Source organism: Aedes aegypti, chromosome 2, assembly GCF_002204515.2.
Source record: "Aedes aegypti strain LVP_AGWG chromosome 2, AaegL5.0 Primary Assembly, whole genome shotgun sequence".
NCBI lineage: Eukaryota > Metazoa > Arthropoda > Insecta > Diptera > Culicidae > Aedes > Aedes aegypti.
Genome location: NC_035108.1, coordinates 155105915 through 155125372, shown reverse-complemented (window position 1 = coordinate 155125372; position 19458 = coordinate 155105915). Strand labels below are relative to the sequence as shown.

The 19458-nt window shown below is 40.7% G+C and overlaps 1 protein-coding gene across 1 annotated transcript; it reads left to right on the top strand.

The window, feature by feature from the left end:
* Positions 1-1987: 1987 nt before the first annotated feature.
* LOC5569592 (transmembrane protein 161B) lies at positions 1988-14560 on the top strand. The gene is made up of 7 exons (XM_001652819.2): positions 1988-2237; positions 2437-2811; positions 2874-2953; positions 3261-3476; positions 3540-3656; positions 13463-13603; positions 13668-14560. The coding sequence occupies exons 1-7, from the start codon at positions 2235-2237 to the stop codon at positions 14254-14256; spliced, it is 1521 nt and encodes a 506-aa protein (XP_001652869.2). The 5' UTR covers positions 1988-2234; the 3' UTR covers positions 14257-14560.
* Positions 14561-19458: the final 4898 nt, after the last annotated feature.

The following is a 19458-nucleotide window of genomic DNA, read 5'->3' as shown; positions in this document are numbered from 1 at the left end:
AACTTTAACAGGAAATATGTTTATTCAAAACTGTTTTCCAAATTACTTATGAGCGCTACTGTATATTGAAATGTTATAGAGCTTAGTGACATTTGCATACACGTAGACTAGCATACGCTCGTCATACACAGTTTGTTTTTGTTTTCCTCAAAGAAACTTGCACACGCTTTCCAAACTCATCAGAATGCATATGGAAATATTACCCAATTTGAAAAATTTACACCCGGTTTCTGGGTGTTTTTCTAGACTGAGTGCATATTGTTTTCCTCTAAGGTTCACAACTACATCTATATAAGCCATTTTACGAAGCATGGTGAAATGACAGGAGACATGGGATTTTTCAATCATCGGCGTCAGTTTTCGCGATGATGATGGTTGATGACTGTGCGCATTTCTAGCGTAGCTTTTCATCCAGGCGAAAACTTAAATGGAGAAAAATTATTAAAATATTTCTGATCACAAAAGTGCTTTTTTATGTGCAATATGGGTAACAAAGAGGTAGCTGATACAATAACTAGGTGTAATGTTGCAGTAACGAACATTTTTGGATCTCATTTTTGTCATTTTCTCCATGTCCTCGTTTGGTAAGATGAGGCGTTATTGAAAATCACGCTGGATTCAATCCCAGGTCTCCTGTCAATTGACGCCGTTGCGACGATCAGCTGTTCCGAAACGTCTCGTAAAATGGCTCATTAGGGCACTCATACCATTGGGCGTGATAACCACTATTCGTTAGATTATCCTTACATTTCAGTCAGTAATTAATATCAAACTTTGAATTGAACTTCTGAATTCCTATTTTTTGCTTCAGCCCAGTCGCTAAGAAAAACAAATAAAAAATACAGGTGGGGGGGGGGGGTTCTTGATATGCTACGTATTTTCCAAGGGAGGTATCAGCATTTGTGACGATATGTTACGAGGGGGGAGGGGGGTATAAAAAGTCAGTGGAAAAATGCTACGTCATTTGTGGACGATCCCCTACAACTCTGGTTAAATCAACAGAAGAAATTTTCTTGTGTAGTGATGTTGACTATGTTTTGGTACACGGGAAAAAATTCTGTGGTAAAAATAACTATTTTAGCTGACTACGCCCATTCTTAAAACTACCATGGAAATTCAGACCAATATACTATGTTTACGGTACACCCCACCGCATTACTGGTACATTTGACAGAAATAATTTACAACAATCTGATTTCAACTACAGACATGGTAAAATCAAGCGCATTTCTGGTCTGCTGAAAATTGCCGGTGCGAGCGCTTAAGTTAACCCCCTAGAATGGTAGTTTTTACCGCACAATTTTTTTGCGTGTAGAGTTAACAGATTAATGTATACATTAATACTATAGTAGGTTGAAAATCGTTGGTGCAGTTCTTAAGCTGCGGCCACAATGGTCCGTTAGCGTCGACTTCACCGTCAGCTTTAACTGACAGCTAAGTTTAAAGTAATGATATTCAATGCAGCACCCCACAATGATGCGTTGCGTCTAACGCACGCATGTACTAAAAACGCTGACGCTGTGCTAAACTTTGAAAATCTTCAAAGTTGACGCAGCAGCCAACGCGTGACGGAAGATTCAAAACAAAAAAAATGGCAAAACTTCGGATTCCGCTAGAAATGCAGTCAACATCACACAAAAGTTCAACTCCGAGGAAAAATTGATCACAACTTGATGTAGGTAAACAAGACTACGATGAGAATGACGCAATTCAACAATAATAACAACGCACGACGCAACGCAGTATTGTGCGCATGTGTTGCATTAACGCATCCGTCAACGTTTTTAGTACATTGACGGATGCGTTAACGCTGAAGTCGAAGTCGAAGTTGACGGACCATTGTGGCCCCCGCTTTAATTTTACCATGGATCCAGTAGTTTCTACAATAAAATTCATTTCAGTGTAGTGTAATCAAGGCTTAAAGCTGCGAACGTACTCCTGATATAATTTTACCTGAAGATATCAATTAACTTTGGGCTTTAAAGTTGTCTTGTCAGTTTCGTTTTCGTCTCCGGCCGATTTGCTTCGAAGGTGATTTTTCGTGCGTGCGGGAGGTTGAAGATGAGGTGCTAAACTGTGTTAAGTAATTTAAAGTTCTGCGATTCGGTGAAATTATAGTTTCGAGTGAATTAAAGTTACGCAATAATTAATGCTGCATAGCGTTGGTATACGTGGAAAACCTATCTGCTGTGGCATATGATTTTTTCGACGCTGGAAAGGAGTTAAAACCCGCAATGGTAAGGGCCCCAGATTCGGACATCAGGTCAACCTGTCAGAATGCAAATGACCTATTTATAGAAATTAATTCTAATTTTAGTGTTAAACGAGAGCTTCCTTAAAATGTGTGCCACCACGCACTTTTTCTTTTGATTAGATGGTCATTTAATGGGTCGGTTGACATGTCGCCGGCTTTTTGCGTTGTTTCTTTTTTTGTAGGCCCTTCTGGGAGCTCAATTGGTCATCACCCTGATTATGGTCAGCGTGATCCAGAAGCTGAGTCCACACTTCTCGCTGGCCAAATGGATTCTATGTTCTACAGGACTTTCGAGGTATTTGCACCCAACGGATGACGAACTGCGGAAACTGTCCGGTGTTCCCCGGGAGAAGGCCAAGTCCAAAAAGGACAAACAACGGAACGGGCATGTCGACCAGGGTAAATCCTCGACGTTTCACATTCCGAGAAGTTTGGACATCCAGCTGGAGACCGTGGGAATTTCGCCGTATGATATCGTCCATTTGAGGTACTACACCGAGTACCAGTGGCTGGTGGATTTCAGCTTGTACGCTTCGATTGTCTACGTTGTCTCCGAGGTAGGTTCATGTGCTATTCTATTTGAACTTCATGACAATTACGGGATTCCGTTTGCTTTCAGGTGTACCAGTTCTTTTTCCCGCTCAAGGAAGAATTCAATCTCAGCATGTTGTGGTGCCTGCTTGTTGTGTTCTTTGCATTGTATCCTTTTAAATACTATTTTCAGCGGTCTCAACGAATTTACACAGTGTATTCTGTGCTCTCTCGCCTTTGGCGACTTTCAATAGATAGGTACCGATATGTTTTTTCGCTGCAAGGTCACTAAAAAGTCTATTTTGCATCGGAGAACCAGAACAAAACAAATGTAAAAAGAGCGTGATTGCTGGATGAGCAAAGTTTGCTCACAACCGATCTTTTCCCGTTCAATGCTTTTTTGTAAATAACTGGGTGGATTATGATTGTAATTGATAGATTTCAACATTTTCCTTAACCCACTCTTGAAAAATAGTAAACTTCTAGCATCTCTCACGGTTCAGTACTTCCAAAGCGAGGAATCGATTGGCGAGCGATCCACATGTATCGTAACCGGTCTCATATATTTGCTGATTGCGATGGTGATTCTGATCGTACCTGAGACAACTCTGGAAGTGGGACTAGATCGTGCCTATCGAAGCTTCAACGAGAGTGCATCTGCGTTTTTGGAAACTCAAGGATTGAACTCATCGTGAGTTATTGCTTAACAAGTATGTAACAATGTATTCAATTTTCTGTTTTTTTCGTATTGTAGAGGACCAGCATCCAAAATCGTGGTGAAATTTTTCATTGCTGTCAGCTGTGGCATCCTTGGAGCTCTGTTCACCTTCCCTGGACTGCGTATGGCAAGGATGCATTGGGATTCACTCAGGTATGTAAATTGGCAATATTAATGAATATGAATATTACAGTAGGTCCAGAAAAATCTCAAGTTACCCTCCCAAATTTGTTCATTTGGGATTTCTATTATCATTTCATTACTTTCGTTACTCCCTTTCACTCTGAGTATAGGTATTGTATTCACCGAAAAAAAGCCAATAAATTTTCATAATAAAACCCATCAAGTCTAAAGATTTTCAGATAATTTCAAATTTATTAAAGATTTCCTAAAATAGTTCTTTATAACTTCTTCTTCTTTCTGGCGTTACGTCCCCACTGGGACAGAGCCTGCTTTCTCAGCTTAGTGTTCTTTATGAGCACTTCCACAGTTATTAACTGAGATGCTTACTATGCCAATGACCATTTTTGCATGCGTATATCGTGTGGCAGGTACGATGATACTTTATGCCCTGGGAAGTCGAGAAAATTTCCAACCCGAAAAGATCCTCGACCGGTGGGATTCGAACCCACGACCCTCAGCTTGGTCTTGCTGAATAGCTGCGCGTTTACCGCTACGGCTATCTTGGCCTTTATAACAATTATTTGTAAATCAGTTTACGCATGGTGCATGTGTCAAAAATTAGGCAAATCGAAACTAATACAGTGGACGCCACTGAAGTCTTGGCTTGAATTTCACACAATCCGAGATGCAATTCCCATTGAAAGTCATGTCAAATAATCCATAACCCTAATAATAAAAAAAAATTAAACAGGATGCTTTAGTGTTACTGGACGGTGTTCTCATGGAACTTGTACAAAATGTCCATAGAATCTTAACCAAAATTTAGATGAAATACTGAGCACAATTATAAACGAATCGAAAATATAATTCTCAGAGAATTGTTAACTATTGAAAGAACATAAAGTTGGTTATTATTCGTAACAACAATCATTCTTTTAAGTTTCTCCAAACAAATGCTTCAAACTTACTGATAGCAGTTCGAATTTATCGAAATGTTTTAACAAGAATTTTCTAGAAATCAGAGCAAAATTCTCTAACATTTGAAAAAGGTTTTACTGATTAGTTTCAAAACTTTTTGTTCAATTCCATGCTTCTATTTTGAATGCAATATTTTGATAATAATTTTTGTGAAATTTAGGGTAGAATCCTCCTATTCGATTTGAGTATGAACAACTTTCATAAAAATCAACATCTTGGAATTAGTTTAGTACTAATTTATTTATTGTTCATTCTTCAAGAAGTTGAAATTCATTGCAAATATTCTCGTAGTTTTTTTCATGTCAACAAAATGTCGATAATAAATTACATTAAGATATTTAAGAACATTTAAATTGGAATATTGACCAAATTTATTATACTTATACAAAAATAAATGGTTTGGAAATGTCTACAATAATTTATTTAAGAAAAAGAGTCTTACCGAGATTTTAACGATGATAAAAATACAATAGTTGTTACGAATTCACATCTAACCATATAAACGGCAATTTTATTAAGCTATTTACTAAAGGTTAAGATGTTTTAAAGCTATACTTCAAAACTTCAGCGTTTCGAAACTTGATCGATAGGTCATTATTAGCTTAAACGGTTGTCTGGTTCTCTAGATTATCTAATTCTTAATTAATGCTTAAGTTTTATCATTAAGTCTCCATAGACTTTCAAAATTTGATGTTTTTCTGAATTTTTTAACTTTAACTTGTACAATGTTTTGCTGAGATGAACATGCCTTCGGCAGATAATCCGTTAAAAAAGAGAAAGGAAAACATTGTGAACTTTGCTTTGAATAAGGGGCGCTTAAATGGTTGTTCGCCAAGGGCGCCATGAGACCACGCTACGGCTCTGTTGTGATTGAACGAGTTTCAAATCCGCTTGGAGAAAACTATCTACAGTCAGTGACATAAGTTAGTAACCAAATGCTGTTTTTCCATATAAAATGCCCAAGTTTGGGATGCTGTATCTCTGCTTCTGGTAGTCCGCATTGGCTGAAATTTTGATGACGAACTACAGATAACTTGAAATTTTGCCTGTAAGGGAATTATTACATTGCAGTCTTTTTACATAAAGTTTCAGAGGGTTGTTCAAAGACAAAAGTAAGTAACCGAGAGACTTTTTCATTTATTTCGAAAACGGTTAGTCGTGGAAAGTTGGTGTGCTCTGCAAATTTGTGTGACTTCTGAAATTGAACATTTTTATGGAACAGACCAACTTTTCACGACTAACCGTTTTCGAATTAAATAAAAAAGTTTCTCGGTTACTTACTTTTGTCTTTGTACAACCCTCTAAAACTCTGTGTAAAATGACTGCAATGTAATAATTTCCTTACAGGCAAAACTTCAAGTTATTTGTAGTTCGTCATCCAAATTTCAGCCAATTCGGACTACCAGAAGCTGAGATACAGCATCCCAAACTTGGGCATTTTGTATGGAAAAACAGCATTTGGTTACTAACTTTTGTCACTGACTGTAAATACCGTAAGGACGCCATTCACCGTTCATGCTCAATTCACCGCTCATTGAGTTATTTTGAAATAATCTGAGCAAATTTTCGCTATAAAAGTTATTAGCATGTATTGGTATACCAAAAAGGGTTGTATCAGAATGAAATTTATATGATTTTATCTTATACATTTTTTCTAAAAAATAATTTTAAGCTGTTTAAGGCAATAAATATGAGTTCAACAATGATTTTACTATGGAAGATCAAAAAATGCTTCTCATCTGCTAATGTTAAATATGTTGTCGTACTATAGTACAAAGATAACAATCAGCTAATTAAAGTAAATTTAATCTAACTAGTGCTGTGTATAGGGGTCTACCACAAAAGGCCGAATCACAGAAGGCCGAATCACAGAAGGCCGAATCACAGAAGGCCGAATCACAGAAGGCCGAATCACAAAAGGCCGAATCACAAAAGGCCGAATCACAAAAGGCCGAATCACAAAAGGCCGAATCACAAAAGGCCGAATCACAAAAGGCCGAATCACAAAAGGCCGAATCACAAAAGGCCGAATCACAAAAGGCCGAATCACAAAAGGCCGAATCACAAAAGGCCGAATCACAAAAGGCCGAATCACAAAAGGCCGAATCACAAAAGGCCGAATCACAAAAGGCCGAATCACAAAAGGCCGAATCACAAAAGGCCGAATCACAAAAGGCCGAATCACAAAAGGCCGAATCACAAAAGGCCGAATCACAAAAGGCCGAATCACAAAAGGTCGAATCACAAAAAGCCGAATAACAAAAGGCCGAATCACGGAAGACCGAAATTTTGAAACAAATTTTAGTGAAAGCCACAAACATTCAGCACATTTTTCTACAATATTACGAGCATTTTTACAGTAGGGTAAGGCGGAACAAGATGCACAGGCAATATTACTAGCTGAATAACAGTTTATCCAGCTAAAATATGGTTAGTGTTTTTTGGGTGTGTCAGCTGGTCTATTGGCACGGTAAATGGCTGGGCATGGCGTACCATTGGTACCTCGCGTACCCGCAGGAATAAAATAGACCCCTTTGTGCGGTCCTTAGCCTCTTGCCCAGCAACTCCTATCCCTACCTCCTCGTGGTACTGGCCGGGGTACGAGTAACCTTGGGGAAGATCGGGTAACCAACCCCCGGTGGGAACTTTGGTCGTATGCTGACAGGGAAGGGGGGGTTTGCTTTTGCAAACCTGGAGCGTCTGTACTCCACGTTAGGAGCGGCTCACAACAGCGTCTGTTCCCCATGTCAGGGGCGGCTGATCATCGTCCGAGTGCCAGAGAAGGACTCTAAGCTAAACTGCGCACTATGGCTCTCCGAACATTTAGGGGGAATGGTCCTCCGGAAATCTAGGGGGTTGGTGTCAGGCCCTGCAAGCCAGCCGTAAAAATACACCAGCACAGGAACGTCAACGAGAGAATACGGACCGGAACAATCGGCAAAGACCACAGCGACGAAAATGGACTAGCGATTGGAAACTCGGTACGTGGAACTGCAAATCTCTCAACTTCATTGGAATTACTCGCATACTCTCCGATGTACTGAAGACCCGCGGTTTCGACATCGTAGCGGTAATCATACCATCTACCAGAGCTGCGGCAACACACGCGATCTGGGAACAGCTTTCATAGTGATGGGTGATATGCAAAGGCGCGTGATCGGGTGGTGGCCGATCAATGAACGAATGTGCAAATTAAGAATCAAGGCCGATTCTTTAACTTCAGCATAATCAACGTGCATAGCCCACACTCCGGAAGCACTGATGATGACAAGGACGCATTTTACGCGCAGTTCGAACGCGAGTACGACCGCTGCCCAAGCCACGACGTCAAGATCATCATAGGAGATTTGAACGCTCAGAATGGCCAGGAGGAGGAGTTCAGACCGACGATTGGAAAGTTCAGCGCCCACCGGCTGACGAACGAGAACGGCCTACGACTGATAGATTTTGCCGCCTCCAAGAACATGGCCATTCGTAACACCTATTTCCAGCACAGCCTCCCGTATCGGTACACCTGGAGATCACCTCAGCAAACAGAATCGCAAATCGACCACGTTTTGATCGATGGACGGCACTTCTCCGACATAACCGACGTCAGAATCTATCGTGGCGCCAACATTGACTCCGACCACTACCTGGTGATGGTGAAACTGCGCCCAAAACTATCCGTCATCAACAATGTACGGTACCGACGCCCGCCCCGGTACAATCTCGAGCGGCTGAAACAACCGGATGTCGCCAATGCGTACGCGCAGCATCTTGAGGCAGAGTTGCCGGATGAGCTCGATAGGGTGCCTCTTGAGGACTGCTGGAGGACAGTCAAAGCAGCCATTAACGACGCTGCCGAAAGCGCTGTCGGATATGTGGGACGGAGCTCAAGAAACGATTGGTTCGACGAGGAGTGCCAGGAGGTTTTAGAAGAGAAGAATGCAGCGCGGGCTGCAATGCTGCAGCATGGTACGCGGCAAAACAAACCCGCCTATTCCGGGACAAAAAGCGCCGCCTGGAAGAGGTGGAATGCCAAGAGATGGAGTTGCTGTACCGTTCTCAAGAAACGCGGAAGTTCTATCAGAAGCTCAGGATGGGAGCATCTTGACGGACGGACGTGAGGTGATCGAAAGGTGGAAGCAGCACTACGATGAACACCTGAATGGCGCAGAAAACACAGGCACAGAAGGTCAGGACAGCTAAGGCGATGGCTACGTCAGCACAGCGGACAGCGGAAACCAACCAGCTCCCACGATGGGGGAAGTTAAGGATGCCATTCAACAGCTCAAGAACAACAAAGCCGCTGGCAAGGATGGTATCAGAGCCGAACTCATCAAGATGGGCCCGGACAGGTTGGTCGCTTGTCTGCATCGGCTGATAGTCAGAATCTGGGAAACGGAACAGCTACCGGAGGAGTGGAAGCAAGGCGTTATATGCCCTATCTACAAAAAGGGCGACAAACTGGAGTGTGAAAATTATCGTGCAATCACCATCCTAAACGCCGCCTATAAAGTGCTATCCCAGATTCTCTTCCATCGTCTATCACCTATAGCAAACGAATTCGTGGGAAGTTATCAAACAGGGTTCATCGACGGCCGCTCGACAACGGACCAGATCTTTTCCGTGCGGCAAATCCTCCAGAAATGCCGTGAGTACCAGGTCCCTACGCACCATTTGTTCATCGATTTCAAGGCGGCATACGATAGTATCGACCGCATAGAGCTATGGAAAATCATGGACGAGAACAGCTTTCCCGGGAAGCTCACAAGATTGATCAGAGCAACGATGGACGGTGTGCAAAACTGCGTGAAGATCTCGGGCGAACACTCCAGTTCGTTCGAGTCTCGGCGGGGACTACGACAGGGACTTTCGTGCCTGTTGTTCAATATTGCGCTTGAAGGTGTCATGCGGAGAGCCGGACTTAACAGTCGAGGCACGATTTTCACGAGATCCGGACAATTTGTTTGCTTCGCGGACGACATGGATATTATTGGGAGAAAATTAGAAACGGTAGCAGATTTGTTCACCCGCCTGAAACGCGAAGCAACAAGAGTTGGGCTAATGGTGAATGCGTCGAAAACAAAGTACATGCTGGTTGGCGGAACTGAGCGTGACAGGGCCCGCCTAGGAAGCAGTGTTACGATAGACGGGGATACCTTCGAGGTGGTGGACGAGTTCATCTACCTCGGATCCTTGTTGACGGCTGACAACAATGTTAGTCGGGAAATACGAAGGCGCATCATCAGCGGAAGTCGTGCCTACTATGGGCTCCAGAAGAAACTGTGGTCAAGAAAGATTCACCCCCGCACCAAATGCACGATGTACAAAACGCTCATAAGACCGGTAGTCCTCTATGGGCATGAGGCGTGGACTATGCTCGAGGAGGACTTGCAAGCTCTTGGGGTTTTCGAACGCCGAGTGCTAAGGACGATCTTCGGCGGCGTGCAGGAGAACGGCGTGTGGCGGCGAAGGATGAACCACGAGCTCGCTCAACTCTACGGCGAACCCAGTATCGTGAAGGTAGCTAAAGCTGGAAGGATACGTTGGGCAGGGCATGTTGCAAGAATGCCGGACAACAACCCTGTAAAGATGATGTTCGCCACGAATCCGGTCGGAACAAGAAGGCGTGGAGCGCAGCGAGCTAGGTGGATTGATCAGGTACACCAGAACCTGGGAGCGTGGGATGGAGAGAAGCGGCCATGAACCGAGGGAATTGGCGAAATATTGTTGGCGAGGCTTTATCAAGATAATTGATGTAAAGCCAAATAAGTAAGTAAGTAAGCAGCTGGTCTATTCTTGGCTTACACACCCAAAAAAATCTATAATTGGAGCTGTTGTATTTTTTACAACATAAGTGTAGAAACCTCGCGAAAACTGAAACGTTATACCACAGACAAACAGACGTCACACTCTCATAATTGTCCATCGACAACCTTTTTAACGGTCGATTCAAAAATATGGTAGGTGGCCAATCCACCACCCGCAGCGCTCGCATCGTTTTTGTTCATGTTTGACGTTTACACACTACCGCCCTCTGTTGGCCTGTCGGCCAAACACAAACATTTCAGCATTTGGCGTACATGGCCTCGTGACTATGATTTTGATCGAGATTTGTTTTAAGTGTTACGTCTGTTTGTCTGTGGTTATACAGTGCCTGTTCGATTCATGTTGCTTAAATTCCAAAATTTAACGGTTGTTATTCTTATATCTTTTATCACCGTAGTAATGACCACGAATTAAATTTACCTATTTTGAATATGTTAAGCCTTAAGTAGGCCCACCGAAACATTAAGATTGACAAGATTTGTGACTGATCATGATTTATTTTTTCGTGTACACGGATTTCTGTGTTGCCAAATTCAAGCCGAGTCAGAATCGAACGGGCATTGTACGAGGAAAAGTATTCTTAGTAAACTTAGTATTCTTATGATCACTCAAACACTTGTTATACCCTATCTTAGCAATCATTCTCCTGCTTGTTTCGTAAAAGACTATGTTGGCATTATAGTGGGCAATACTGTACATATGGAGTTCAATCGAGACGGTTATCTGAGTCGGTTGGGGGGAAGCGGGGGATTTTACGAATGCTATCATAGAAAAATGGTGATTCAGGTTGTTTTGTTGGGAAAGCATAATTTTGTTATCCATAAGTTTGGTTAATGACACTTTCAATCAACAAGCTGTCACTTTATGGTTAATCTATGAGCCGATGCCGATATAATGGTATAATGGTTAAAAAATCATTATATAATGGTTAAAAAATCTCATAAATTTTTTGTCTGTCGTAATGTTCTGAATGGCCTCGAAAAGTTACGCATTAGTTTGGATCGTATAGGGGAATTTACGTATTCTTAGCAGACTTAGCTGGTACCGCGCTTCTCTTGTAATTTTCTCGGTCATAAGCACACACATTCATTACGTGTTTATTTGTTTTAATTGAATTCAATTCAATCTACAGATTTACACCGACATACTTGATAAAAAAAGTGGGCCTCGTGGCCGTGCGGTTAGTGGCGTCTGGCATTTGAGCGCATCGTGTCATGGCGTGTGGGTTCGATTCCCGCTTCAGCCATTGAAACTTTTCGTCAGGAATGTATCTCGGCTGTGCCACTGGAGCATGCTTGTCTGTTGTCTAGTGTTAAGTTACAGTCTGTGCAGCTAAATGGCTGAAGACGTTGTCCGTGTCTTTTTTAAAAAAGCTTTTTGGAAACTTTTTTTCAACGTCTCGAACATCTCATGGCAATGTGACTATTACAGCTTATGCTCGATAACTGGGCTGAGAGAACCTTCCAGTTAGCGAGCAGTGCTCGATAACTGGACTGCCATTCCAACGCACACACACATTCAAATAAAAATCGAGGGGGACTTAGATGCAAAGTTTTGGTTGGCGTCATTCGGCCGAAACCTTATTTTGCATTTGCACGCCCCTCGTCAGTTACGGGATGGTGAAAGTTTTTGACGTTTAACTGTTTTTTAACTGGGCTACAGCCCAGTTAGCGAGCACCCAGTTAAAAAGCAGCCCAGTTAAATAGCACCCAGTTATCGAGCATTAGCTGTATCGGTAACCCCGTTTTATTCGGCAGCTTTCCCATAAGAACTGCAGGCAAACCGCTGCCGAACAGGCTCTAGCAAATCAGCCGCATTTTGAGGGCGTATTGAATTGAATTGATGACATCTCTGGCAAAATTGTTTGTTCAGTCTCGGAAATCTCGCCAGAGGGAAGCTAACAGAACAAAGAATCATCTGAATGTCTTCATTTGTGTATTTGATAGAAATATACTGTGAATTTGGTGTTTTAATTTTGCTGATTGCTAATTGCTGATAATACTCGATTGGTGCCACAGCCTCAAATTACCCTATTCACTAGACTACACACTTAGATTAAATTACTGGGGTCGGTAAACTTTTACTGGGTGTTGGACTACCGAAAAAGTCTTCTTCTTCTTTCTGGAGTTACGTCCCAACTGGGACAAAGCCTGCTTCTCAGATTAGTGTTCTTATGAGCACTTCCACAGTTATTAACTGAGAGCTTTCATTGCCGATTGACCATTTTTGCATGTGTACATCGTGTGGCAGGTACGAAGATACTCTATGCCCTGGGAATCGAGAAAATTTCCATTTACGAAAAGATCCTCGACCAGCGGGATTCGAACCCACGACCCTCAGCATGGTCATACTGAATAGCTGCGCGTTTACCGCTACGGCTATCTGGGCCCCGAAAAAGTCAGTAAAATGAAAACTGTCGCCACGCGTAATTGAAAAGCAAATTTTACCATGTTTTATTTTTTATCGATATATGATATAAAAAGGAAGCTCTCTGCAAAATTTCAGTAAAAAATCTTTGTTTTTCGATTTCTGACATTTTTTTGAGTTTACTGAATTTTTCGATAGTTCAAAAACCCAGTTATTTTTACCGAACAGATTGAGTGTGTATACAAGGTATTTTTATTTATCTCATTTACCCACTTGCTCCGCGGTAGCTTTTTGTAAACCCTCCCTCACCAAAATGATGGCCGTCATTTTTTAATGATCCCCAACGCCCAACCTGTTTTCCCTCTCCCTTGGCGTTTGCGTGGTAAGCATACACTATTCAGCAATTACCTTTCCTATCACTGGCTTTGAGTTGACTTGTGCTCTTAGGGTTTACATCTTCAAGACACCCACCCACCCCTTTCAGCGTTATGAAATATGTGAATGGGCTCTTATTTCCCAACCAAACGCTGCAATGAAAATGAAAACGACAATTCTCAGTAGCTTCTATGGGTCCAAATGAACAAAACTAGAGGTGTAAATTATAATTTTAACAAGTTATTTTTTTTCATATAAAAATTAGCCTTTATATTAATATACTACGATTCTTTTGCTTCCAGATTTTGCCAAGACCGGATGTGGTTGAAATGCCTCCTAAATCTCAGCTTCGCCATGCCGTTCCTCCTAGTCCTTTTGTGGGTGAAGCCACTTAGCCGTGATTACCTCACTGGGCGTGTCTTTGCAGGAATGTCAGCCCCACTGTAAGCAGCTGAGACAAATGGAGAAATGGTATATCTAATGATTTGTTTTTTTTTTTTTCAACAGGCTTTCTTCGGAAGCATTCGAAACCATTCGGTTGGGAGCAGTTGTCTTCGCAGTGGTGTTACGATTTCTGTTGATGCCCATCTACTTGCAAGCATATCTCAATCTGGCCTACGATCGAGTTGAGGATCAAAAGAAGGAAGCCGGACGCATCACGAACGTTGATTTGCAGAAGAAGATTAGTTCCATATTCTACTATCTGTGCGTCGTTACCTTGCAGTATGTCGCACCGATCTTGATGTGCTTGTTCTTTGCGTTGATGTACAAAACGCTTGGCGATTACACGTGGACCGGATTCCTGCAGGAAGCGTTGCCTCTGAACGAATGTCCTGCCGATTTGGACACGCAGCGTGCAATGGATGCCGCGATGGCATCTGCTTCGTCCACTCAGGACACTGCTGCTTCAGCAGACGATGGCAATATTATGTCCACGGCACAATCAATTCAGCTCTCGTTGCAAAGCCTCAAATCAGTGTTCACCAAAGACGTATACCGGGGGTTATTCGGCTTCGCTACGTGGTGGAGTTGTTTCATTTGGTTTGCGGCCAGCTCGCTCGGAATGGTCTACCAGTCATATTTCACAAAGTCGTAGAAACAATTTCGTCTGATTTTACGTCACGTCCACAATGTTTTAAAGTTAGGAAGTTATGTATCGCATTTAAGTTATAAAATGTGCATTTTCATGTTCATCGAAGAAATTTCAAATCCAATCGGCACAAGGATAATTGTAAGTCAAACTGATCGAGTCATGTTTCTAGCTTATTAACTAGTTTGTAAAATAAATGATCCCATCGTTTGTGTGTAAAAGGCTTTGAACGAAGTAGTTTAGTCATAACGAACAGCCGCATATTATTGTATCGTTTTGGGTTTACACTTTGATTGCGCTTATTTATTCATCAGAGACAAAGCAAAAGGTGAACAATAAATTTTATAACGATAGACATTTTTGTTGTCTACGGGATGAGTTAATTGCAGTGCAACTATTCGAAGGTCTCTTCAGTAGATTAAAGAGCAATGAAATAGAAAAGATATTTCTAAAGTACTCTGCAATTTTCTCAGCCTGTATAGCTTTTTTTTCTATTTTAAGAAAGAAACTTAATCCCACATTGAAACCCTCTGGAGAAAACAATTATTGTTAGACAACTCGGAAGTATCCCCGTCTAACGTGACATTGCTTCTTATGCAAACATCGTCGCGTTCGGTTCCCATTGCTATCATTTAGGGTAAGATGAGTCAATATGGTTCAGTGTCATTTTGAAGCGTATTTTATATTTCTCGAAAACTTATTCAAATAGTCTCAAGTCAGAAAAGTGAACAAAATTACTTTATCGATCCTACGTGTTTCGCAGACAAAATTCTACACACTCTGCTCTTACCCAACTAGATTTTTCACTTTTATTTATTTATTTATGCACCATCTTCGGCTACGCCGTACAGACTGATTTCTTAATTACTACTTAATCTAAACCTCTTATTCTAACACTGAATACATTTTTGGACATATTCAAATCAAATTCGTCACAAACATCATTGAACGAACGCAAACACATATGAAAACAGTTGCTGTATCCAAAATTAGATCTATGGAAAGGAATTACGAATAACACTGAATTACGAAGACGTCTGGAAGGAACATTCCACGGAATCAATTCTAACAGATCAGGGCAGTCTATATTGTTTGTGATGAGGTCAAAAATGAATAATCTCTGCGATCTGATGCGCCTTGCAGAGAGAGATTCTAAGTTAATTAACCTAAGTCTTTCCGGATAGCTCGGTAAGTTTATCGGATCATTCCAAGGAAGATGACGCAAAGCAAACCTTAGAAAGCTTTTTTGGATACGTTCAATTGCCAGATTATGCTTTACGTAGAATGGCGACCAAACCGGTGATACATACTCAATAATGCTGCGTACAAGAGAACAGAATAACGTCTTAAGACAATAAATATCGGTAAAACCGGAAGCATGGCGCCGGATGAAACCAAGCACGGTAAATGCTTTGGCAGTTATGATGCTTATGTGCTCGTTAAATCTTAATTTTGAGTCAATCGTAACACCCAGATCACATATTGAGTCAACCCTTTCCAAAAAATCTAGTCCCATGTTATACTGATGGAGCGAAATGCTATTGGATCGTGAGAAGGAAATTACTTTGCACTTTTTACTGTTTACGCGCATGCCATTATCGTCGCACCAGATAAGCAGTTGATTTATGTTTTCTTGTAGTTCGACACAATCTGCAAAGGAGGCAATCACACGGAAAAATTTTAAGTCATCCGCATATGAAAGATGAAATGAAGAAAGCAGCTCATAAAGGTCGTTTACATAAATGATACAAATCAACGGACCGAGGACACTTCCTTGCGGGACGCCGGATGGAATATTGAATGTCCTGGAGCGTGTGAATTTCACTTTCACGAAAGCTTCACGATCGGTTAAGTAGGAGCAAAGCCAATCAGTAAGCCACCTTAGCGATGCCCTCGGCAGTTGAGCGATGAGAATCATCCTTTCCTCAGGATTCAGATGTGTTCACCGAGTTAGCTTCAATGAAGTCGTTGCGTCACGGTTCCCGTTTCGTTAAGCGACTGCCACGTTGCATGCGGCGATTGTCACACTTCCTTGCATAGTGTCCCTGCTGTCCGCAATTGTTACAAGTCGCACCTCGTGTGAAACAATCTCGTGAGTCACCTGCGTGTCGGAGCGAACCGCATCGGTTACATTCGCTCCGGAAACGACTCTCACCTGATCTTAAGCGTCCACCCATCCGTTGTCTTTCAAATCGCTGATTGCAACAATCCGATGGGTTTTTTTATGGTTGGAAAGATATCACAATAATATTTTATTTCTTATTTGGTCAAAGCCAATCTTTACAGGTGTCTGGAAAGGGTCAATATTATGCTTATAAAAAAAAGTCGTGGTTTTTTTTTATCATGCATCATTATTTTTATTATTGCTATATATCCTAAAACGTAGTATCTGCACATGAATATTTACATTATTTTTGGGCTTTACTGAATAAATTGAATATTTTTGGTTCATCCTCTGAATTGGTATACCGTTTGGCTGCAATTTGTATATCACTAATAGGCATAAAACAATGATATTTTTGGGTACCAGGGACAGTTTTAACCTTATCAAACAATTCCATCAATTCCTCTGACATTTTAACATACTGTTCATTAGATATATAACAGAAATTTAATTTGGTGATACATGTATTAGTTTGTTTCACTGTAAGACTTGCTCTTTTTGCCATTCGTTTGAGAGTGCCACCAATAGCGTCACAGGGGCCTTTGCCGTGGGATGTGGCAAAAAGTGCCATTCTGCTTCCAATCCATATGTTTTCTTGAAATTACATAAGCTGGCAAAAAAATTTTTATTTTTATAATGAGCTGCAGCTCCATCTGACATAAAAATAACTTTTGAGAAATTTATTTTTTGTTTAACAAAATTTATCAATTTTGAAATAAATAGCTGAACTGCTACTGTATCATGAGTCAACACTTCTGATATTATAATAAAACTAACGTTTTCCAATTTATTATCTTTTTTATGGTAAATCTCGAATGGGTGTATCGTTGCTTGGGAATTATTCCAGTGATATCCTTGAGCAGCGTTTTGTATGATAAAACTATAATTTTCAGAAAAGTCGCTAATTACCAGTATTTCACCTTGTTTTAAGAAGTTTTTTTTTGTTTCGTAGAAAAGAAGACTGTTCTTAGCAAATAAAATCATGAGTTTTTAGCTTATCAACTTTCTCCACAAAATAAGTAACAAATTCTTTAACAGGCTTTATTATAGTTTCTAAATTACAGCGATCGGTGGTGAGCCATTGCTGAAAAACTACCTTCTTTGTCGCTTTCCTCTAAAAGCGAGATTAGTTCTCCTGTAATATTTTCTTTGGAATTTCACTTTTCACATTCTCGAAAAAAAAAAACAATCAGTCGTTCTTACTAAAACATCGCATAACAGTTTCTGCCTGCCGCATTTCTGCCTGAGAGACAATTCCTAAACTGTTAAGCATTGATTTAACATTTTCGTGGTATGTGCACACACATACATTGTGAATTCCTGTGCTATCGAGAAGCCTACAATGTTTAGGCCTCAACATAGTAAACAAAGTAAAACCAATGTCTACATTTTGGCATCTTTCTTCAAAAATCATGTACGCCTCTTTAAAAGACATCATCGAAAGACGCTTTTGAACTTGTTCTTTACTACCATTTCGGTACTCAGAAACGAAGTCATTGGCTCCTGGCATAGGCCTACTAATATCATCACTATCAAAGAAATCAATAACAACCTGTTTATCTGTTTCACTAATTGCATGCCCACTTCGAGCCCTTGTGGTTCATAGAATGCCCTGTTCATTCACAAGTTGTTTCACTTGTCTTACCATGTAAATTGGTGCCTCGAACTCCTCGACAATTTTGTTGATCGACCACAACTTAGGAAGAACCGATAATATTTTCAACTGGTCATTTCTGTCAATACCAGGTGAGTTGAATTTTTCTTTCAACTGATTGATGATTTCCTCGAATGCCTCCACCTTGTCAACGTCCATTGAATCCATGTCTAGTATGTCATGACGTACAGCTTTGGTGATCTCCACTGACTTTTTAATTCGATAGTCCAAGCTCCTCATGTTTCTCGACGAGATCGGGGACAAATTCAAAGTTTCAATAATACTGTTAAATTTTTCCACGTTGTAGGGGCCTAGTAATTCATCCGCTGATGGGACGGATGGCAAAGATGAACAGGACGGGACTGCTTCTGAAATATACAATAATGTCGAATTAATATATTGATATGGGTTCTATGTAAACAATCATTGTCGTTTAATGTGCTGCAAAGTAAATTTATCTTACCTAGCATTTCATTGCAGGCCTGACCGCTTGTTGGTGATTGAGGATTTTGATTCACTTCGCCTCCACCCGAACGTCGTTTTTTTTCTTAGGCGGACTTCTGGGAAGCCTGATCACTAAGCGACATGACTCACAAATATGCATAGTTTCATCAAGCTGATGACTATATCCCATAGCACGTATGTGTTCGATCATTGTTGGTGACAAGTTTCGCAACTGGCTACGCCTGCACTTAGGATTGTTTATACCGGCGCAACATCTCGAAATTTTAATGCGCGATAAATCTTGTTGATGAAAAGAGTTTTATTGACATCAAGCTTAAATAGTTATATGCATAGGTAGAACGACAATTATAAGTTAAATACCTATCTTTCATACACTCACGCGGTGATTTTGAGTAACTCAGGTCGTTAACGGACATTTTAGGTAGATAACAATACAAACATTATTTCTTATTCATCTGGCTTGTAACGCAGGTACGTTTAGTAGTATTTTCTAGAAGAAAATTTAATGGGGGTATGGATCAGGTTGTTCCTTTTCAATGTTTGCAATCTTTCGAACCATAAAAATCCGTCGGATTGTTAGACGGAGTTGATTTTCTCATAGGCAGAGGCGAAATCCATAGATTGCCTTCATTTAAAAATACATAATCACTGCATAATTCCGTTTTTTAACTATTCTCAATAAAAAATACAATTTATTTCTGGTTCAAACTCATTTATCACTTGAAAACACGATCATATTTGACGGTTTAGAACAAAATCTTTGAAAAAAAAATTCAGTTTTAGACTTGAAAAATTCGTTGTTAGAAAAACTTTTTTCCCTTAGATATGCCCAATTTGCAATGTATGGACGACTTTTAGTAAATTTAATTACGAAACTTTTTGCTTAAGGATGATCAAAATCTGAAATGGACATTTTTTTAAATCG